This window comes from Andrena cerasifolii, chromosome 4 (genome assembly GCF_050908995.1).
Source record: "Andrena cerasifolii isolate SP2316 chromosome 4, iyAndCera1_principal, whole genome shotgun sequence".
NCBI lineage: Eukaryota > Metazoa > Arthropoda > Insecta > Hymenoptera > Andrenidae > Andrena > Andrena cerasifolii.
Genome location: NC_135121.1, coordinates 18,650,198 through 18,672,275, shown reverse-complemented (window position 1 = coordinate 18,672,275; position 22,078 = coordinate 18,650,198). Strand labels below are relative to the sequence as shown.

At 49.3% G+C, this 22,078-nt stretch overlaps 3 protein-coding genes across 7 annotated transcripts in view; 1 reads left to right on the top strand and 2 right to left on the bottom strand.

Annotated features, from left to right (window-relative positions):
* The first annotated feature begins 316 nt into the window (after positions 1-316).
* Positions 317-3,010, top strand: Gwl (serine/threonine-protein kinase greatwall). Its single transcript, XM_076811402.1, has 3 exons — positions 317-762; positions 844-2,731; positions 2,808-3,010. The coding sequence occupies exons 1-3, from the start codon at positions 544-546 to the stop codon at positions 2,852-2,854; spliced, it is 2,154 nt and encodes a 717-aa protein (XP_076667517.1). The 5' UTR covers positions 317-543; the 3' UTR covers positions 2,855-3,010.
* Positions 2,986-7,582, bottom strand: LOC143368561 (serine proteinase stubble). Of its 2 annotated transcripts, none has more exons than XM_076811404.1 (6): positions 7,172-7,582; positions 5,642-5,949; positions 4,741-5,204; positions 3,767-4,041; positions 3,538-3,683; positions 2,986-3,471 (listed from the first exon to the last, which is right to left on the bottom strand). In XM_076811404.1, the coding sequence occupies exons 1-6, from the start codon at positions 7,356-7,358 to the stop codon at positions 3,319-3,321; spliced, it is 1,533 nt and encodes a 510-aa protein (XP_076667519.1). In that variant the 5' UTR covers positions 7,359-7,582; the 3' UTR covers positions 2,986-3,318. The 2 variants fall into 2 exon arrangements, with proteins under 2 accessions (XP_076667519.1, XP_076667518.1); XM_076811403.1 differs by having other exon boundaries at positions 2,989-3,471; positions 4,741-5,219; positions 5,636-5,949.
* Positions 7,583-12,738: 5,156 nt separating this feature from the next.
* Grh (grainy head) overlaps positions 12,739-22,078 on the bottom strand; it is a 133,060-nt gene continuing 123,720 nt past the window's right edge. For 2 of the 4 annotated variants that reach the window (XM_076811170.1, XM_076811169.1), the window contains 7 exons: positions 21,338-21,449; positions 20,921-21,015; positions 20,600-20,770; positions 20,315-20,500; positions 19,116-19,568; positions 16,632-16,696; positions 12,739-15,369 (listed from right to left, as the gene is read on the bottom strand). In XM_076811170.1, coding sequence (XP_076667285.1) covers positions 15,084-15,369; positions 16,632-16,696; positions 19,116-19,568; positions 20,315-20,500; positions 20,600-20,770; positions 20,921-21,015; positions 21,338-21,449 — 1,368 coding nt within the window. In that variant the 3' untranslated portion in view covers positions 12,739-15,083. The remainder of the gene's footprint in view (positions 15,370-16,631; positions 16,697-19,115; positions 19,569-20,314; positions 20,501-20,599; positions 20,771-20,920; positions 21,016-21,337; positions 21,450-22,078) is intronic. The other 2 variants (XM_076811171.1, XM_076811172.1) reach the window with 2 other exon arrangements.

Sequence of the window (22,078 nt, the reverse complement as noted above, 5' to 3'; positions counted from 1 at the left end):
AATGCGTTCGTAAAAGAATTTGAAAGGGCCGTTCTTTATAACACCGCCAGAACTTACGCCTTTGTACTCGTTTCTACTTGCCTTTAAGTCTTGTCGCTCGACGTTATTTATAGCGTCGTTAATTCGGTACCTCGCACTGACTCTGCACTGGTACCAGAAAATGACTCGGATTGGTTGTTTCTGATAAAAACGAAGATAGCTCTATAAGAATTAACCAATCCAAGTCATTTTTTGGCACCGAGTTACTGAATTCGTTATTAGTGAAAAGAAATTGGCAGGCCTGATTATTCTAAGTTACCCGAAGTGCGCAGCGAGTCCTTTGCTCTCTCGATACACTCGCACACACTTGTTGACTTTCAAAAATGTCAGATAGCCGTTAAAGTTTATTTCTATATGCACGAGGGAAACAGACAATATGAAGGAACGATGAATAAAAGTTCGCGTGTTTCGAGGCGCGGAATTATTTTATAAGCTGCAGCTTCGGATATTTTACGTTCGATTACGTAGGTTCGTGACTTGGTCTCGGTTAGGTTACCTTTTTAAATGGAAGAAGCGGCGATTGATTCGCCGGATTTACGTCTAGATGGTAATGACCAAATCAACAAGACGGACGACGGAAATTCTTGCGCTAATTGCAATGACACAGAAGCTGAGCACAGTATTCCACATGGGGAGTGCACCCCGCAGCAGGCATCGGCTAGTAGACAAATTGATAATACTATCTTCAATACCATTTCGAAAATCGTCAATCCTCCAGCGAAGGTAAGAGAGCTATCCACGAGTTACCTCCTATCGCTTAGACTGCTCTATACATTGCCACTTTTCGTTGCGTTTAATCTTTAGGTTCCAGAGATTCACGATTTTAAGATCGTGAAGCCTATAAGCCGCGGAGCGTTCGGCAAGGTATTTCTTGGGTATAAGAAGACGAACCCCGAGAAAGTGTACGCGCTGAAAGTAATGAAGAAGAACGAGATGATAAACAAGAATATGGCTTCGCAAGTTATAATCGAGCGTAACGCGTTGGCTTTAATACGTAGCGCTTACTGCGTGCAATTATTTTATTCGCTGCAGTCCGTCAGCAGTGTCTACTTAGTGATGGAGTATATGGTGGGCGGCGATCTTAAAAGCCTGTTGGGCGTGTACGGGTACATGGAAGAGTCTATGGCAGCTTTTTATACCGCGGAAGTATGCCTGGCACTGGAATACCTTCATTCCCATGGAATTGTACATAGAGATTTAAAGCCGGACAACATGCTGTTGTCGCGGGAAGGGCACGTGAAGCTCACAGACTTCGGGCTTAGTAAAATATCCTTGCACAGGGATTTAGAGATATCCGATTTAGTAAATTGCACGCCCAGTCTGTGCGCTAGAACTCCTGGACAACTTCTCTCTTTGACATCGCACTTATCTTTTGGCTCCGGCCAGAGGTCCACCAGCGAGTCGAATCTCAGTGACAGAAGTATACCCGGCGTTAATTTGCTAGCTGCGTTACAGAAGAATTCTACCAAAGTTCAATCATCCCCGAATTCGGTGGTTTCCTCCGCCGCGTCGGGGGACTACTCCCGAGTGTCTGGCATTACCCCGTTTCAGTCCGCCGAGGATCTTCGTTTCGGAGAGCGCATTGAAGGCAATGGCACCACTGAGAGCAATGATGGACAAGAGAGTAGCTCTGGTAGTTACCATACGTGCGAGGCGTCTTCCATTCGTGTGAATAGTCAACTTAATTATAACATAGATGAAGAAGACGAATCTACACTGGAGGCTGATCACTCTCAGCAACCCCTTTTTCATACTAGTCCATTAAGCACGTGTGTAAGTATGCTTGCCAGAGGCTCTAAAAGAAAACGAACTGTGGCGGGTGGCGCGACTGGTTTAACTTGCGAGATAAACGCAATGGAGCTGGACACCGACAAGACGCCGAAGAGAAAGAATCGTGGCTGTATATTCTCGAGGAGCCCGTTAGGCGATACTGTGTCTGAATCGATAAAAGAAACGAATAATACGAGCACTGGGACGGGAGGGCAGGAGGGTGGATCTGCTGGGAGAGTCGCGTTTAGTACACCCGTGTCAGCCATTAAGCAAAGGTGTCACAGTGAAGAAGATGAGGAGAAATGCGAAGAGGAGGCAGCACCATTGATTAAAACCACAAGATTTCAGCTGCCACCCTCCCTTACGCCACGCTCGGCTGCTGATATAGCAGTGGACGGCGCCTCTGAGCAGCATCGTTCTCCCCATGGTATATCGCCCATTAAAACCCCAGCAACGTCCGGCAATTGTTACACGCCCTACAGAACGCCGAAGTCAGTGAGAAGGGGTGGTCAGGGTGGTGTTAATCGGTCCGACGACCGCATACTTGGCACGCCCGATTATCTCGCTCCAGAGTTACTTTTGAGACAGGGTCACGGGCCTGCGGTGGACTGGTGGGCCCTGGGTGTATGCCTGTTCGAGTTCTGCACCGGTGTTCCGCCATTCAACGACGAGACGCCGCAAGCTGTGTTCGCGAACATACTGGCGAAGGACGTACCTTGGCCAGAGGACGAGGAAGCTCTGTCGCCGGAGGCCACGGAGTCTATCGACGCGCTCCTCACCGTGGATCAACACGAGCGTCCATCCGCGAAAGAAGTAAGGACCATGAGGCTCTTTCAGGACTTTCCCTGGGACGAGCCGCTGAAAGCGGTGTCGCCGTTCGTTCCGCAACCCGACGACAATTACGATACATGCTACTTTCAAGGTGAAGTTAAAGAGTACCCGGTGGCAGGAGCTCGAGAACGCGCAGGTATCTAAATTTTGTTCATTCGTTTTTCTAGCACGGAACATTATGCAGCATCTGAACGTGAGCAACTGCGACACGTGACCTGCAGCGCCATGTTAACAGGAATGCTGTCGATGCGAGGCCTGCTCTGTGATATATGGAATAGGACCGTTAATGCAAGAATTGTTACATTGTGAAACTATTTTTTATATAGTTGTATATGTATAATACTAGAAAATATATTGTTACGACTTGTAATTCCTGGGCGTTTGCTTATCCCTAGATGAAGACTCCGATCCGTGGCATCGCGACTGCCTTTACCTTCTCACTTGAAAATGATTTGGAGAGGACGGAGCAGATTGCGCGATCGCGTGGTGTCGAAAGAGCATGGATGATTCCCGCGATTGAAACGGTGAAAGCTAATTAGTGATATACGTCTCTGAAGAAAGACGCTTGTAATGTCTCGTAGTCCTATGCGAGCATGTGGCGCGTTTGGATGATGGCGAGGGTGATAAAACTGAATACTTTATTAAGCAGGAGCGGTCTATCTCCTACTGTGCTCGCGTCTACTTCAGGTTCTTGTAGATCCAAGGCAGGAAATGCGTGACTCTCGTGTAAACGCCTGGATATTGTCCTTTGCCGCATCCGATACCCCAGCTGACGACTCCAACTTGGGTCCAGCGTCCATCGTTCACCATCAGGGGGCCACCGCTGTCGCCCTGCAGCAGATACAGTGTCATTAAAAGTCTGGGAAGAAGATAGGAAATAAATATCTCTACACAAACCGAACAGGAGTCCTTCGCAGCTCGTCCTGCGCATAAAAAGCTGTCCACGATGCCACCGGGCGCTGCTCCGCCGTATTTCACTTTGCACTCGTTGTTCGACCATACGGGTACCGACACCTCCTGAAGTATCGCTGGTTGCGGTCCACCTGGAACAGTCAAATATACTCATAAATTTATTAAAACGAGAAAGTTTTCAGTAGAGGGAGTATTATTAATCTTCCACCCTTACTTTCTCGCAGAGAACCCCAGCCAATGACCGTTGCAATCTTGCCAGCGTACAGCTGGGAACCGCTCGGAAGGCAGATGGGTCTTACTTGCTCCGTGAATGGAACAGGTTCGCTGAGGGTGAGGAGCGCGATGTCGTTGTACAGGGTGCGCAGATTGAAGGCCCTATGCCTGACTACCCGTTTCACTCGTCGCTCGATATGTCGGATCTCCGTGTTGGTATTGATATTGTGATCACCCAGACGGACCGTTAGTCTCGCCACGTCCCATGGATTCATACTACGAGCATTTAAATGAATCGTTTACACAAATTATTCCTAAAGCCGGGAATCCACCTGAAAGTTAAGCCAAACTATGCTATGCTGAGTTTTAAAAAATTAGCTTCAATACATCTTTATGGAACTGTTTCCAACATAAGCTAAGCTAACCTGTCCTGTGTTTTTTCTTATGTTTTATAGAACAACGAGACATAGCATAGCTCAGCTTAGCTACCAGGTGGATCCCTGGCTTAGCGTGCGACTTCGATTAATAAATATCCCCTTAAACTGCAGCGGTTCTATACAGGGGCGGATTTATTAGGCGGATATATAAGCGTCTGCCGCCCTTTCTGCAAAATATCCTCAAACATTTGACTTTCAAAGAGTTAAGACAGTTGTAAAATCAATTCGATATGACAACTCGCATATGAATCATAGCGAATTTGCTATATGAAAAAAAAATGAATTGTTTTTAAAGTTGTCTCAAGCCTCTGCGTTTAAACCTGTGTTTAAGCCTACTCAGCCTATATACAAATCCACCCCTGGGCCTATATCGCGTCTCGCTGTACAAATGCGTGCTTCGCTCCTGAGAAAGAACTCTCATAGAAGCATTGCTCGGCACGTACCCCCGCACGACTTCAACATAGAATTCTAACGCCGGGATCAAGACTACACCGTGACCGGGTGATTTTGTCATGCCGCGCGCCGTCCAGAGACCTACTTGGCAACGCAATGAGCAGCGGTGAGAATGTGTTTGTCGTCGATGAGCGACCCGCCGCAGAACTGTCGACCGGCGTTGAAGAGTGCCGCGATCCAAGGCCACTCGCCCAGGTCGGCGTTTTGGCCGCCCACGATTCGCTCCTGGTCCTGATTACCGTTCTTCGCTCCGCACTTGGACGCGTCCACGCCAATGAGGCCAGCACCAGCCAAGGGCTTCTCGCTGGTGGTAGGCGCGGTCGGCGCCCCTGGCCACCAGACGGGTTTCTTCGTCGGCCAGGTCGTCGCCGTGCCGGGTTTTTTCGTGCTGGTGGTAACTGGTTTCAACGTGGAGATCGGCGCTAAGTCGAGGTACGTCGGATGGGTGGGCAACGGCGGCAGCGTGTGATCAGGTGGATGCGTCGGTATCGGAGGTGGCCAGGTACCCGGCGCCTGAGGCCTCGGCTTCGTGAGCGAGCTGTCGTCGTTCTTGTCCTCGTTCCCCTGAAACGTCGGGAGAGCCACGTGAATATCCTGCCGCGGGATGCCGTCCGAGCGCGGTACCGGAACGGTTGCCAAAGATCTCTGGCACTGCCAGTAAACCGGGCCGTAAAAGTTTTGCGAAACCGCGCTCATTGTTCGATAGACAGAAGGCACGACTTTCTACGCTGTATCTAACGTTTCCGATTCGGATCACGTATTATTTTCACGAGTTCCTGGTAAGCAACCGAACTCCACGACCAAATGAGAAATCGTTCGGCGGGAACGCCATTGCGCTGGACTCTAGAGGTACTGTATTTAGAGAACCGTCTGGAGGATCTTTCAGGTGTTACGAGTAATCTATACGAGACACTTTAAAGATTTTCTGCACGCCTTCATTTACCTAATGAAGCTGGAGGGAATGATTCATTGACATTTACCTGAACATCTTCTATGATCGGATCTTCCTTGTTATCCGAAGGTGGTGTCACGACTGGATGTACATTGGAGCAACAGATCCCGAAATTCGTATGGCCATCTTTGAAGATGTAGCTGCAGGTATCGTAAACGCCAAGAACCCAGCCGTCGAGGGGGCTCAGATCGGGGATCTTGAAGTAGGGGTAGCACTCCTTGAAGCTGGTGCAACGTCCCACTTCGCCCTTCGAGGTGATGCAGGTCTCGCGATCGGAAATTCCATTCCAGAGGATACCACGACCGCCCCTCGCTTCGAATTTCGTGTCCAAGTTGCTGGCAGCTATGCAATTCAATATTATATCATATTGCTAATAAGAAAGTCAACAGGTTTCACTGAAAACTACTGTATCTTTAATATTATTAATCTTGTAGAAAATGTTCACGCTTAAACGCTTCAGTTTCACTAAAGAATTCTATTAATTATCTAGTTTCTGTTTAATAAGTTTTGTTAGGCCTCCACTGTCTTCGAATTAAATTACACCAAGAGTACTGCCGCAGGGCACGTACACGCGTGTACACTTATGCCTTAACGATGTCCGACAAAGGATGACACATCGTCTACCTACGTTGTAATGAATGCAGATTATCTCTGTAATGCTGGGTAACAATATCGGACGTTTTTCCCGAGGAAAACGCTCGGTCCGCAACACGAAAGATTTTAAAATTCTTAACTCAACGTGAGTTGGAGGTGAGAAGTTCTAAGGCAGAAGTATGCATCACTTCGGCTGACAGTCTGCGGGGTCACCGAACGAACTTTACACATTTACATCGAATGATGTGCAACGTATTTTCGATCGTACACACAGACCTTGCAAATGTATTCTCATCATGCCCGCCGCGACACATTCTGATACGTCCTATTGTTGCAGAGAATTTTAATTGCAAAGGATCAAGAAGATGACCCACTTCAGACCAGCCGGGAACCGGCGCGCAGTTGTTTTCTTGCCGAAAACTCCGTCGCCAATCGATCAACCGTATTAAAATAGAACTCTCCATCCAGATTCTCAGCCGCGTGGGAGTTCGCTGACCCAGGATACACGCGGGTGTACGCGCTGGGAGGCTTCCGGTTGCCGTGTATGGAACGCGCGTATGATCGGTCATTTGTCGATACTCATCATCAACTATTAATACGCATCGTAATCCTTGCAACCGAAGTTTCAGAGATCGTTAACGCGAGCAACTTGATAATTCCGAGGAAACTAAGTGAAAAGCACTGCAATAGCGAGGTATAAATACTACTCTCTGCTTCCATCGCGATCCTACGACGATGGCTACTCAACCATCAACGGAGATTCATAACAACGCATTGAGAAGTGAATCGACGCCAATCACTGGTGATACACTGCTTAAAGAAGCCTTTGTAAATGAACTTCGGTAAGTAAACTTATGATTCGCGAATGGATCCGGAGGTGTTTCAAAGTCCAACGATTCAACAGCTAGGAGGAATTATCAAGTGCACGAGATGAAACAGAAAGAAGAGTAATGGCCACGGATTAGCTCACCTTCAATAATGACCGCGTTATCGTCCTCCTCTCCCTGGTAAATCTCGTCCAGGGGCGACTCGAGGTCCAGCGACTTGCCTACGGAGTCAGCGTGAGTGGTGCCAGCAATCATCAAGATCGCCGCGACAGCCTGCACCAGGAGCACCAGCACCATCGTCAGCGACGACATCCGGTGTCGTCGGTCCATGCGCGAATTTGTTAGGGGAAGCACAGGATAGAACGGCACCGTAACGTGGAGGAGGCGCGAGTGTTGGGCCCTGGGTGTTCGGTGTTACCAGTAGGGATCCTGGGACCGGCACTAAGTTGCTAAGCTGCTGAATAGCCGGTGCTCGAGCTTATAACGGGCTCGTCCTCCCCTCTCGTTGCTCTCTCTGCTGTTCTCTGCCCCTAGCAGGTTCGATTCGACTCACCGGGAGTCATCAGGCTCTCCTCTTGCTCTTTTAGCGTTCGCTGGCTACCTCGAGCCACCGCGAGGAAAAGGGTGGGTGGAGGGCGCCGGCCAGAACCGACGATGAGCATATGCCAATTATTCTGAGACGTTAAAGGACCTTGGTGCACCCGAAACTCGATCACTGTTCCCTTAGGATTCGATATCTCCTTTACAATTTTGGCGCTCCCTCGTGGGAACACGGGATCCTCGTTTCTACAGTTTATAAACTGTTCGAAGTAATTCTACTATCTTGTACTGCATAGTTGCTTAAAGGTTTTGCATACTGATTCGCTCGTTCTCTGGCATTTCAGATGTTTTGCAAAAGGGGGTAGCTGAATTTGGGAGAATTTCTAACTCTAATGCGACCCTCGCAAGCAAACTGTTATATCCCTCGTATCTCGCTAAATATCTGCCATGGAAAAATTCCCTTCTAAACACTGTTTCCAAATCCGTCGACCGTACATTCCCCCGGTCCTATCAGCTCGATCGAAAGGGAGCACCCAAAGTCCGATTAACGGCTCCGGAGCAAGCTGTCGCCTTGACATCAACGGCTCACTCCGTCCATTCTAATTTCCGCTGCTTCTTTTTTCTCTCCTACGGACGATGGTACAGTTCGCCAGTCGATCCGAAGAGATCATCCGTATCTAATTTGCCCGCTCGATAACGGGCAGCCGGACGGCGTTATCCGACGTGAATCAGGAATATGCAAATCGGAGGTGGCCGAAAATTCGTTCGGCGATGGTCGACGAACGGCTGGCCGTAGAAATTTCGCGGCGACGATTATGTAAGGTGAGTTATGTGACGGAACCGGCTCAGCGTTGATTTGTCGTCCCCCGGTATCGGCTGTCGAACACGAATGTCGAGCTCGGGCGCATTTGCATAGAGAGTACCGATCCTCTGGGCTGGCCTTGAAGAGGCCGGGGAGAAGGCTGCACGTAAGGGACGGCCGTGAACTTGCCAGCCTCGTGTGATCCTCGTTCACCATCGCGAATGCCGACGTGCGTGCATTTCCTTCTCACCACGATCAATGGAATTTCTTCGAACGGTCGTGTATTGTGCACACGTAGCTACCGGCGAAACAATGTTCCCCTCTTGGCTCCTGCTCCAACGTTTCCCTACGTTCGACGTCGTTGAAAGGTCTGCGCGGTGCCTCGTAAATTTCTAGCGTATATGATGGAGCGACGATAACGCTTGCAGTTTTATTCCTCGCAATCGGAGAAACCGGGTGCCAGATATATGGGAGCTTAAGATCACGCAGGTGGGGTACAATTAGTTAACCGTCTGAACTTGTTTGCCTGCTGTTGATGACTCGTTAAAGTGGTGAGTTGCCTTTTCTGAAAGGGTGTCACTGGTTCTCCCGATTAGTGAGAAAGCAGCGCCGTGTAATGTAATGGATCAAGTGCAACGTGTTAGTAGCAGATAAAAGCTTGCCGCTCTTGTAATTTGTAAGAATGAGACTGCAGTAGGTACGCGGATTCTTCAGGGAAAGGTGTGAATTCTTGCGAGGTGAATAGAGAAAAGTGGCCAGCGCTTTAGTGGTGTCCTTCACGGAAACATAACATCCAGGGCGGTCGATCCGAGGGGAAAGGAATAAAAGAAAGCAGTCCCAGTCCTTGGGATGGACGTAAACTTCACATTCCGTGGTTCAATGAACTGCTCCTTAAAGGGCAAGGGGAGGAAACCCGGCGAAACTTTACTTTTCTCTTTGCGCCCGCGTCTTTGCATCTAACAGGGGCTATTAATAATACTCATCGGGGAGTGATTTATCATAACTGACATGCTCTTAATTTTTACACCGGTCCAAGGACACTTCTTCTCCCTCCCTCCTTTCAAACGATTTACATAGCTTCAAACTCGCAAAGAAGCTAGTAAAATCTAGAAATTCCTTTTATGATTTTGCACAATACTATTATCGCGGAAGTTTATTTTGCAATTTGAAGATTGCAGTATCATTCGAAGTCCAACAAGTTCCTTACGTTTTAAGAGTTTCACTTTTATGCAAAGAATTATTTAAACACTTAGCATTAGGGAGGTGTGAACTTGGGCCCTTTCGCTGGCCCCGGCGCACAGACACGTGTTAATCGGTAAAGGGACTGTTATTGAAGCTGCCAAACCGGACCAAACTGAAAATATTCGCGAGCTATTTCTGTGGGACCCAGCGGGAGCGGGGCGTTTCGGGATCGTTGATCCTTCGGTTCTCAGAAAATCCCTGGGCGTATTGTCTGTCCCCCAGGTCGCTCTTACTTTTGGTGGCAGAATTTTAATGGCCCCTTTGACGATGCTATCTTCGCTGGCTTAATTGCGAAGCGATGTTTCCGGAAAGATCAAGGGAACATTGGTTTTAATTTTAGTCCCCCGGTGCGTGGAATTCACTGGGACCTAACACCTTTTTTTTTTCTTTCCCCAGGCATTACGTTATTGGGAATACCATTCAATTGGAAACGTTGGCAGTGCCTCGCTTAGGCCCCTTGTTCTGAACCTGATTTAAATATTCGAAAGATATATGGCGGACGGGGCCGTACACATCCTCGTGCGTAAGAATTAAGCAGGGTTTCTTCATCCTCGCCGTGGAGCTCGAATCTTTGTTGTGATTACTCAATGTTTACCGAAGAAGGTGAACGCGGTTCGGCGACCTGCCCCGGACGAGTGCTGTCGGGAGAATGTTTTGGAGTTGTGCGCGGCACTTACCGGTCTGCAGAGTAAGTTCGTTTCGAGATTCTGCATTGGCGCCACCGTGGGATCACCGGCTGCCCCTCGTCGGAAACGGGGAAACCGGTTGCGTCAGGGTTGCTTTTTACATGCCCGTAAACAGTGTTAAGCAGCTCTTCTTCTGATAACGAGCCTCGTCTTGCGACGCTGTTCTCGGCAAACTGGCACTGTACAAACGTACGCGAGCCAGATGCGCTGCACTCCGTCCCATGGACGCGTGCGGTGCATCGCTATCCCGATGGAGCAGCAATTTTAATTGTTTCTCTCGAAGGAATGCAGCATTTAGATCAGGCTGTGTTCACGCGAGGAGTCTTCAGGAACAACTCTTTGTGAGAAACTTAACTCTTCGTGGTCACACGGGTTGCATCGCACCCCAGGAAATTTTCATCTTTGCCAATATTTCTGTAAATTTTTATCTGGTTAATGTTAAAAATTAAAAGTTTGGCGAATTTTAACAGAAAAAATCACTTCCTTCCACAACTATTTTTTCAACTACAAATTTCATCATATCAAAATTTACATTTCTAGAAAAATACTATTAGAGTACGATAGAGCAATTATCACTGAGAAGTTAAAAGATTGAAAAGTACGAAAATGGTAACTGAAAAATGACGCTGGGGCGCAGTGATCCCCGTGCGAACAATTTGTGATTATAAGGAAGTGTGAGCACGAAGGGTTAAGGGCTGTTATTGAAGTAGCATTAAGATAGCACGTCCCCTTTTCGTTTCATTAGCAGGACACTGGAATTCACCCTGAAATCGCGTCATATTTTCGAAGAGATCCTATTCCTCGCCTAAATCAGGGATGTAATCGCGGTGGTGGTTGCATAAGAACCACCCTTTCGCTTGGTGAGTTATTGACCATTAAGGAATTCAGGAGACTGTGGTGGAGGCACCGTGTATAGGTACAGATATCTCACGTCAGGGCCAGTGTCCCCCTACAAGGTCGTGTATTCACGCACGATCCTACTCACGCATACGGTGTCTTCGCGATTGTAATGACCGGAACGCGAGATCCAGAGTTACTACATACCGAGGATATCAGAGTTATCGATCGTGTTCGCATCAGAGATCCTTCATTCGATAGATTTTCCAAGTGGCGTAAGGTGCTTAAATCCATAATACGCTGCAGTTCAAGTTCCTATTCTTTCAGATCTAATAGACAGAAGTCTCCGACTTAACCACTTCCATTTCTTGATCAGACAATTCTATATCAATAATTCTAAATAGCTGGGTAAAATAAATTAAAAATTAATTTTCACCGTCCCTCCAGCGGCACCGCTCGCCCGACAAGCGCGTCCCCTTTCTACTTCCGCCGCCTCTACTCCCAAATCCACGGTCGGGGCTCCAGTCCGCCAATAAACAACCAGCAATTTATAAAACGTACTAATATAATATTTATTGTTTGCAATAAACAGCGTAATATAATATCACCTCTGGCACAATCTCACGATGGCAAGACAACGCGAAAACGGTTATATCATTCGGTATTATTCGCATCTCGTTCGGTGGTCCCGCGGCGGCCCCGGCATCCCCGGGGGTGGGCGCCCGCGGGACGAGACAGTGGAAAAACTGTGTGTTCCAGGCCCGAGTCGATCGGCCTGCATCAACATTCCTCCGCGTTATCAACGCGGGATTCGCGTACACGGTCTCTTAACGAATAAGGCGCGAGCCCGCGCGGGGCCGCGCTCCGCATCGTCGTTCACGTCGCTTTTAAGTACGAAGATTATCGGGACGGCTGGGGAACACGATCACGAGAAGACCGCAAGTGCGTTCCGCGAACGCGTATCCACGGCTAAAGTTTCTCAACGCACGAACTACAACGGGGAGGGTCGGATAAAAACAGGGGGCGGGGGAAGGTGGAGGGCAGAACAGGAACGACGTTTCTAAGTACATCTACCTACTGCCGCGCTGTCCGCACTCCACCAGTCTATGCGCGCGATTGAGGTCTCCTCCTGATGGCAACACGGCTGCCCTTCATAATGTATCATTAATTAATAATATTAATAAACGTAAGGATAATAAAAGGGTTGTCGTACGACGGCGCGACGGGCGTCGCCCGTCGACGGGGCTGCTCCGTTCGGTGTGGCAGCGGCGAGCGACAACAGAACGTTCGGGTGGTTGGAAGGTAGGCTGGGGGGTTTGGGAAGATATCGATTACACGGATAAAAATGTCATGGAGCAACGCTAACAATCTTCTTCGTATATGTAGTTACCTCTCTCTTTCTCGCTCTCTCTGGACGCTATCAGGCACACAATGGGTCTCTTCATTCACTCTCTTCACACTCTCGCTCGCTTTACTCTCTCTCTCTCTCTTCCGCTCCCGCTCTCTTTCGGTCCCCCTTTTACTCTCATTCTCGCACCATGGAGACACGCATCCCTTGTATAAAAATAATAATAAACAATAATTATATACGTATTACGATAGCTCTAGTCAATAGAATCAATAATATTAATAATATCAAACTATATGCTGTGCTGCAAATAGATGTAACAAAATATAGTACTCATATAATAATATGCATTTTACAAGCGTATTTTGATCCTTGCTTTGATATCGGTGTCGCGATATGCGTGTACGTATGTGTGTATAAGGCTGATGCTCTCTGGTCCCTATCTAAACGTAAACTAATTACCATCTTCAAAATCGGTGAGCGTGTGCGGATGTTCTTAAATGGTCCTGTGCGGGCGTGACGTCCGCGAAGGAGATTACGCGCGATGAGTGTGTGTGTGCAAATGGCTCGCTTTCACCTGTGGCACGTTAACGTCACTTCATCTTATAAAAACGGCACTTGATCGCGAGTCGTCGGTGCGGCCGTACCTTGTCGCTCGCTCGGGACCCACGACAACGATTTCACCTCGACGTTAGCTTCTCCTACGGTCGAGATACACTCAGGCGTTTCAACCCCTTGAGGGCGACTGACGCGCGTGTGCGATCTCGACATTGGAACGTCTCGTTTCCTGTCCTCCTTTTTATTAAAAGATTTCTGTCGCGAGAACCGTCCCCGAAGGGTTGCCTAACGTGGATGTAAGGGATGTTACTGACGAATTCATTACAGATGCCAATACAGCGTGGCTACGTATATTAGTCTACCCTAAACGTCGGTCACTGTCTCGGTGAGTGTCGGTTACTAAAGGTTCAGCGAATTCTCCCGTTTGCTCTACGCTACTTCGTGAAAATTACGTATTCGAGTAATACTTGGCCTCTGCGTAACGTCAAAGGATCCTGGGGGTGATAAGGAGGCTCTGGAATGACGGCGAAGTACCTAAATGAACGCTTATAAGTACAGAGATACTCGGATGCAAAGTGGACAGTTCGTTGCAAAGAGTGGAGGGGAATGGTGTAAACGGATGATGTTTAACTCGAAATGCGAACTATCCTTCGACTGTCCCGCGGTATCAGAGGTCTTAATGAGAAACTTCTTAAGCCTTGGCGACGATATGACACTTATACAGCTTCGGAGCCTTAAACAAGATCAGACAGAAACTTACCGTTGAACGCGTGCGGTGTGTGTGTGTGTGTGTTTCTTTATGCGTGTGTATGCGAGCGTACCACTACGAAGGAATTAATGCTGGATGGCACCCGTCTATCTTGGAATGGCAGCGTTAAGAGTGACGCGCGAGTCTTGGGGCCGTTAATAAACTTGCTCCGGGCTAACACCTCCACAGCGACGCTTATCGAACGCGCGAACGAACGATTAAAACTCTAAGTCGACGATACAATAAAAAATAGAGTGGAATTCTTCTCATATACATATCTATACGTCATACGTATGCTTAACATGTAACCGGGCGATGAGGGAGGTGGGCGTGCGGGTGGGTTCGGTTGGAGGGGGTTGTGGAAGGGGGCGGGTGGGGTTGATTGGTTCCTTAAATCAATTTTGATTGATTTACGTAATAGCCATCGCGTTTCAACTTGGACGCCACGCGGTCATCGTCTAAGCTAACAACCATCGGTATAAATTGTTCACAAGTGAAAACAAACAATATATATAATATAAAATAACGAGTCGCCTTTTCCTTGGCTAGAGATATACTTCCTCGCGACCTTGTGCCCCGGATCGACGGCTATATCATATACAGGGCGTTCGATGGTCCGCTACCGTTTCGTGTCTATGAGCTGGTTTCATCGCGAACATTTTTTTCCTCTCTCTCTCTCTCCTTGTTCCCCGCGAGCCGCTTTAAAGGGATCTAATCTAACAGGGGTACCAAGTGCCTTGGCGGTAACAAATAGCGAATAAAAACAAAAAACTTGGTCTAGTACCGAGATCAAACGTCTTCCCATATCCACGAAATTCGTCGGCAAACCTGTATATATATATATATCGCTACGGCAAGCATCTTCAAGAATGTTGCACAAGTCGACCACCGTGTATCGACTGACGATCCATTGACTTCCTCTTCGGTCCGTTCGCGTGCTGATCCCGCGCAGACTTTGCGATTCCTCTCTTCTACGGCTTCTCTCTTCTCTTCCCTGGGCGTTGGGGCTGATCCTTCCAGAACGTAGTCCTCCGCGATGAGTGGCAAGTTGTTCGTCGTCGATCGGCTCCTCCTCGTTCAGCTACGCGCGAGCTTCGAGCGTCCTTGGGCGCAGGTCCCTGAAAAGCTCCCCGGTCGGACCGCGGCCAGTGTCCATCTCGCATTGCACCGTGACTCGACGACCCTTCGGTGATTCGCGTTGATCATCGACGGCGTCACCTCAGACTTATTTACACGACGAAAGCTACACGATATTTATATGCCTCGGTTTCTTCTTGCTTCACGCGTGGCTCCTTCACGTGTTGCCCGTATCGTGGACGTGCGCGTGGCCGTGCGCCGAATTGGTGAGGGGTGAATGGGCTATGTGGACCGGCGACGAGGGTAGCTCGATGAGGGTGACATCGTAGCCCGCCGTGGCGGGGGGATCCCCGGGGTCCCCGGGGTCCCCCGGCGATCCGGGGTTGTTCGGGTTGCGGTCGTTGCTCGGGTCCGGATTCACTCTGGAGTGGCTCACCTCCAGGAGGAACAGGTCCTCGTCCACGTAATATCGAATCATGTCGTCGTCAATTTTCGCTGTAATTCTGCAACAGGCGGAGAAGAGGGATCGTTAAGGCCGTGTGTGTGCCGTGGGGCGGGTGGACCGTGGTTGTTACCCTGCTTAAAACCTTAGGGGAGCTCTTCCCCAATTGTCAACGTTCGAGAGCTACGGAGTTCTTAAAGAAGAGACGCAACGCAGGGCCCGCGGATAAGGTGTACGCTCTGTCGTAACTGGCTTTCGTGTGTCTCGTGTTAAGGGGCAGGGAACGTGAATTCTGTCGCATTCGATGGCGCTTCGGGTACGTGTGGAATATACATTTTAAGCAGAGTACGGTTCATGTGACTTTGTGTGCGTTGATGGCGCGACAGACTGGCCCACTGGACTTGTATTGTAACAGAAACGAAAGAGGGGTGGCGCCGATATCGTATGCTTGATCCTCGGCAGCTACCATGGGACCTTCTGTACCTCCCGAAAAAAACCAAACATATTGCTAGAACTAAATGAAACCGATCTCGAAACTTAACGCGCCTTGTCTTTACTTCCATGCTTCCCAAACGTTTCTGAACCAACTACCATCCTGGAATCGCATTGCGCGATGCCTATCGGAACACGCGTTTACACGCGACTCTGTCGGTTCCATCAACGCAGCGGGTCGCCGTGGTCACTATCCAGCGAAACTGAACGCCAAGCAGTACTCTATCCTGTCGAACGCAGGCGGAAAGTGAAAACACAAAGAGCAAAACAACAAAACACACGTACAGTCAGGCAAACGGGGTGCGGTAATGCGTCGTATGAGAGGTAAATGCATGCTGGAGAACCATGTGGCGGCGTGGCAGGGGCGCGCAGGCATGCGGGAGAAACGGGCACAGGCAGGCATGCGCTCGCGCTCGCGTGACAGAAGAAAAATAGAAGAGAGCAGCGCAGAACGGGCAAGAAGAGATTAGTGGATTAGTCGGAGCACACAGGGGGTGGTGGAGAGGGGACGAGAGCTCGGCTGTAATCGGCTGCTGGCCGACTGCAGAGCGATCCCTCGTTACGGAGGGTGAACGGGGTGTGGGGGAGCCTCTGTGTTAAATGGGAATGAACGAGAGGTGAGGTAGCATTCGGCGGCACCAAGGCGGAAAGTATTAGATCAGAGAGTATCGGGCGGCGCGGAAATCGCGGAGAGAAGGTGTTCAGCCCCGGAAAGTAGCACGATCTACCAAAACCATGGGCGGGAGGAGAGTTCAAGGCAATGTCACCGTTATGGCATGCACTACGTGTGGGCGGTGCATGCAAGTAAAGATGACACTCTACTAAACTTACCCCTTTGTGTTTTTGCGATAGAGGTTATTAATACTCGAGGATGCAATTTTGTACTTTGACTCAATCTGTAAAATAGAAAAAAGTAGAACATTAGAATTTTGACAGTGGCTGCGGGACCATCGTCGTGCGCCGTCGGTATTCCTCCTGCTCGATCCCGGGAATGGCGCGTGGCGCGAGTCGCGGGCAAAAGGCGGGGGGTAGAGAGAAAAGCAAACAGAGAGATGAGACAATTGAGGCAAAGTATAAAGGGAACGCGCGGGGGGGAGAAGTCGAGAAACAACGCGTTCGCGGTGCCTTCAGCAGCAGACACGCTTGAAGGGGACATCTCGAGTGTCAGTTAACGCTATCTACCTCCGCGAGAGGGGTGACAAGGGTGGTTGAAATCGTTTCTGAAGGACGAGCCGCGCCTAAGAGAAGCAGGAGGGTCGCGAACAGCGAGAAACCATAGTATTTCTTTCCACTTTTTTCTTCTGCCACTGGATCGGAGGCAACAGTGCCGATTCTTGCCCGGTAGCTTCGGGCAATGGTTACAAACGCACCTCTAACGTCTCAAACCATCGATCGTTTTACACGCATCTCAAGGGGTTGCGTATTAATTATGTGAGGATTCTGGAGGAAGTGATGCATGCGCGGTTAATATTAATACCAGCTCATGGAACGTGTGCAACAATTATTAATTAATGGGTGTTGTGGTGTTTGTCCCTGGCATGCATGGGCTAAAATACTCTTGCATGGGTGTGTCTCTTGTATGCGTGTCCTCTCGCGCATCGTTCATTACTCATACACCGAGGGCCAGGCGGGCCGTGTCGAATCGGAACACGACCACGGACGTGATAAATCGGCCACGTCGACGTCACCGCGGCTCGGGCGTCGCGAAACGAACGTCGACGCGGTCCCCTCGCTCTCCACCGGGACTTGTTACCGGTCGCAGCTTTCGGAACGTCCCTGTCGTATAAACGTCGTATAAACTTTCAAACTAATCCGAGCTTAACCCTCTAGTGCATAGATTTTTAATTCAGTTGGAAAAATTAGACTAGTCTAATTCGGGGATGAAAAGACCGAATCCGATGTCTGTTTTCAATGTGAATTTTTGTTTGCTGCCCAAATTCACTCGAAGGGGGTGAAATTAACCCCTGAAAAATCGGCTATTTCCCGATTTTGTGTCATCACTCGTGAACTCTATAATAATTTGTTCGCCAAATGATAAATCTAATTGAACGAAGTAACTTTTGTCTTGAAACATTTTCTCTATCTCTTACAATTCGCGAATTATAACAGAAAATCGGAAAATAGCCGATTTTTCAGGGGTTAATTTCAGGATAAATTTATAATCAGGAGGAAATCGCCTACATATTCACAAAGTTTCAGAAGTTTTGGAATTTTCGGGTTCGGGATCTTCCCTTGTTAGTCATGACTCCTTTATGTACATACCATTTTTTATACAAATTAATTATATTTTACATCATAAAACATAACTTATATCCCTTCTTGTTGTTCAAGGATACTGTAGTTAAAATTTCGTAATGATTTGTTCAGTACTTTTTGAGATTTGTGTGAGCATACAAACAAATGTCATGGCTTTATTATAATAGTATGGTATGATATATGTATGTATATAGATACCAAATTTCATGAACAAAGAGCTAGAAGGTGCACAAGTAAAATTTTCACGCATCAATTATTAGGGTGATAAACTAACACCCTAACTATAACTTAGAATGATCCACTAACATGATACCGCCTTAAGGCGGCTACCGGCCAAGCCTCTCTTCACAGTGTGTAAATTCCTTTTTGCTTTCAAATCTTTATTCCATTCGATAGATCACTACACAAACTACTTACCAATAATTTCTTTTAGCTGTACGGTGTCGGGAAGTATTTTATTTGATTTTTTTACTTTCACAAATCATTTTCGCAGCATGCTTAGCTCAAAAATGCACTTCAAACTAGATTTCTGTCAAATCGAAACGTCAGATTGACATGTCTCTTAGGCTAATATGTGCGGCGTGGCAATACTTTTAAGGCTGGCAACTGAGAATTCTGAAAAAAAAGTTATAGGCGCCCAACTCCTGGATGAAACAGGTGCCCGCCTTAAGGCAGGCGTATGCACTAGAGGGTTAACGCGGCGCGACGCGATCTGCTCGGATAACAGCCGCGAAATTTCACCGATTAGAATTTTCCTGCCCTCCGCGGAACCGATTCCCAGCGAGACGTTTCCTCTTATATATTTATCGATCGGCGCAAGTGCGATTCGCGACAAGTAATTACGCGACCGAGTCGTTCCATACAATACAGATGGAGTCTCCAGCAAGTGAACTATCGATCTCGCGAGATAAAGAGCCACTTATCTCGGGACTCTTGAACTTGAAGGTGCGTCGAGGTGTTCACCTCGGCCACCCCGTTTGCGTTCGCGCGTGTTTCGCTAGTGTGCAAGTGTCAGTGGGTGTTGTGGTCGATAAAAGAGAATGCTTGAGAGTGCCTTACAGCGTTCAACAGTCCTTGAACGGTCGGCGGCGTGACGTGCAGCGGCGTGTACACGTCCTCGGACTCCTGGCGAACGTACAGCATGACTCTCTCCTCGGCGTCGGCTGGGCGTAGATGGGGAGGCTGCTGCTGCAAGTGCAACCGATTCCCGACCCCGGAGACCACCGTCCCCGTGAGGCCGGCTTGCTGGACGCCCTGCAGAACAGAGCCCTGCAGCTCCTGCACCTGCATCAGCAACGAGTCCTTCTTGTCGTGCAGGCTAGTCAGATTGTCGGGCGGAAAGTGGTTGTGGAACTTGAGGGCCGGCAGGCTTGGTCTGCCGCAGGCAGGGTAAGGGCTGCTGCCGCCCGCCTTCAATCCTCCGCCCTCGCCATTACTCAGGGACGATGTGTCGGTATCGCCACCGCCCCCGCCGCCACCTCCGTAGAAGCCCGACAACTCCATCGTCGAGAACTGTCGTGGAACAAGAAACAAGAGAATTTTTCCAACGTCCGTTCAGCTAGCAACGTGCCTCCCATCGACCGTCTGCGGACCCACTACCATCTCGTCCGGCGACAACCATCGACTCTCTAGTTTCTATATAACTTGCGTGGGAGTTGAAGCTAGGCGAACGTATGGAGCTAGTGTATGGTTTCTTTATCTAAGCGTTGGCGAACTTTGGCATTTAGGCGGGACAGAGAATCTGTGCTTGTTCGAAGTACAGCTGAGCTTTCTACGGATAAGCTACTTTGCACAGTGGGTGCTACAGCTCGTCCCCGATGGACGCTACGGTTGTTACAGCGATGCAAGATCTGCGGTTAGTGGAGAGTTCTGGCGGTGCCGAGAGCAGAGGATTGTGGTGGGTAGTACGTGGTAGATATTTCGGGACCTGTTTCTCATACTTCTGGCTAGTTTGTCGGGACTATCTATGCCGATAGATTAACACGCTCGCGGTTCACTTGACGATACCTATACGCTTCTACTTCGATAGGTTACCGAGCTATTTGCATATGTCCGCGAATGTGTCGCTTCTTGAAAACTTGCTTCTTTCAAAGAATGCAGGAAATGTTACAAGCTGCGCACGAAATTCTCTGAATAAATCGAGTAGATTTGTTTTAATCGATCTACGATAGCTCCAAAGGGGCGAGGGAAACTAACAGAGCGAGAGCAGCTGCCGGAGTCAATTTCACTTGCACGGAATCGGGAGATTCGGTAACTACCTTGTCGATGGTGTGTTCCGCGGGTGGCGAGAAGAGGACCGGTGGTTTGTGAAGGTCGACCATCGAGTAGAACTCGCTGCGCTCCGTGACGGAGTGGTAGAGCTCGTCGAGCTTTTTCCTGCCGGTGGCCGTCATCTTCCTCTTCGCCGCTCTCCTCTCCTCGTCGCGGGTCTTCCTTTCAGCTCCCTGATAAGCAAAAAGCCGGTGACCCGTGAGCTTGCACCTTCGCGTGGCCGGAGCTCCCATAACGAGACCCTTGGAACAGGGTGGCGGGAGGACAGTTACCTTATCGCAGAAGACTTTGATCTGGCAGTAACCACGGTGCGAGGGTGGCGTGTAGGTGTGCGCGTGCGGCGGCGGTTCCTCGTAAGTGTCCACCTGGATATGCAGAGGCAGACCCTTCACGCCCTTTTGACTGGAGAAGTCTGTGCTGAGACACTGCACCGCCACGTTGATCTGTAACAAGCCGGGCGCGCAAATGGCCTTGATGAATTCAAGAATCTTTTGTCCCAGCAGCCGGGGGGTATGAATAAACGAAGGTTTATTAAAGCCTCCTATAGGCTGTCGCATGCAAATGGGATTCTCTTTAATGAAGGACTGACGTACCTTCGCCGCGGATTCGAGTGGGTTCCAATAAACGGCGATCGCATTGTGCGCGACTTCCTCTATGCAGCCCACCAGTCCCACGCTGTTCTTGGTGTCTGTAATGGTATAGATTATTGTAGAAGCTGCAAATCACGGCGCGAGCTGCAAAGGCTATCGACAGGCATTTTTCTCGCCGCTTTATTTTACGCGGCCGAGCGACGCTGCCCTCTCGTTCAGTCTTACCGAATGCGGCTTAATCCTACAGCGAGCGGCTTGCGTAAAAAGTTCCAAGATATATTTACAAATGCCAGATGTATTAGATGGGTTTTCGAAGGGGAGAACTATTAGACCGTAGGCCGAGAGCACGCAGGGCAGTGGCCATTATTCAGAGGAGGTTTTAATGGGGCCAGCTCGGTGATTTCGCACGGCTTTACTTACCAGCGTCGAGGATACGTTGCTTGACAGAATGTTGCCTTCCGTGCCAGAACTGCCACGCCTTAATCTCGTCTTCGGGGCTCTTCTCTTCTCGGAACATCAGCATTACCACGCTCTGCGCGACAAAACATCGGGAAAACAGCTTAAGTACTTTATTAAGCGTAATACTCCCTGGACCTGATGAATGCCTTCCGCCCGACGCATTTAACGTCGGGCCTCTCACCCTCCTTTTGTCCCCGAACAACGAGTCGAGTGCCTCTTTGCCTTTACCACTAAAGCTTCGGATCTTCGATGAATTCCTCAAAACCCTCCAACTTCCACGAGTCGAGCGCTCTCCCGCGCGTGGGAGAGGAGCCGAAGCGGAAGGTACGCGCAAAAAGGGGAGGATCGCGATCGATCGGGCCGAAAGCTTTCGATCTTCCGTCTGTCGCGCCGATAGAAGCGCGCTCGAGCGTGCGCAGCCTCGCGTGCATCATAAATTACACGGTAGCGTGCAATTATGCAACGCAAATTACAGATTCCAGCATCGACAGGCATCAACGATCGGCCGCGGGTCCCCCACCTCTGCGGAGATTTTTCGGATTTCACGCGCAATGACGGCGCGCATCCGTCCGTTTCCTCCCCGTCGCGGTAACGTCATTCGCCTTGAACGACGAGACAATGGCCCCGCTAACGGAACACCACCGCGGAATCCGGTGACGCGGCTGAACGCGAATTTCGCGGGAGCTCGCGGCGTCGCGTCGC

Coding starts and splice junctions, on each gene's coding strand:
- Gwl (XM_076811402.1), top strand. CDS start 544: ATGGAAGAAGCGGCGATTGATTCGCCGGATTTACGTCTAGATGGTAAT. Junction 763..843: donor TCGTCAATCCTCCAGCGAAG/GTAAGAGAGCTA, acceptor TTTAATCTTTAG/GTTCCAGAGATTCACGATTT. Junction 2,732..2,807: donor CGATACATGCTACTTTCAAG/GTGAAGTTAAAG, acceptor TCGTTTTTCTAG/CACGGAACATTATGCAGCAT.
- LOC143368561 (XM_076811403.1), bottom strand. CDS start 7,358: ATGGACCGACGACACCGGATGTCGTCGCTGACGATGGTGCTGGTGCTC. Junction 5,220..5,635: donor CGATCATAGAAGATGTTCAG/GTAAATGTCAAT, acceptor CCGACGTTTCAG/GGGAACGAGGACAAGAACGA. Junction 3,472..3,537: donor CTGCGAAGGACTCCTGTTCG/GTTTGTGTAGAG, acceptor TATCTGCTGCAG/GGCGACAGCGGTGGCCCCCT.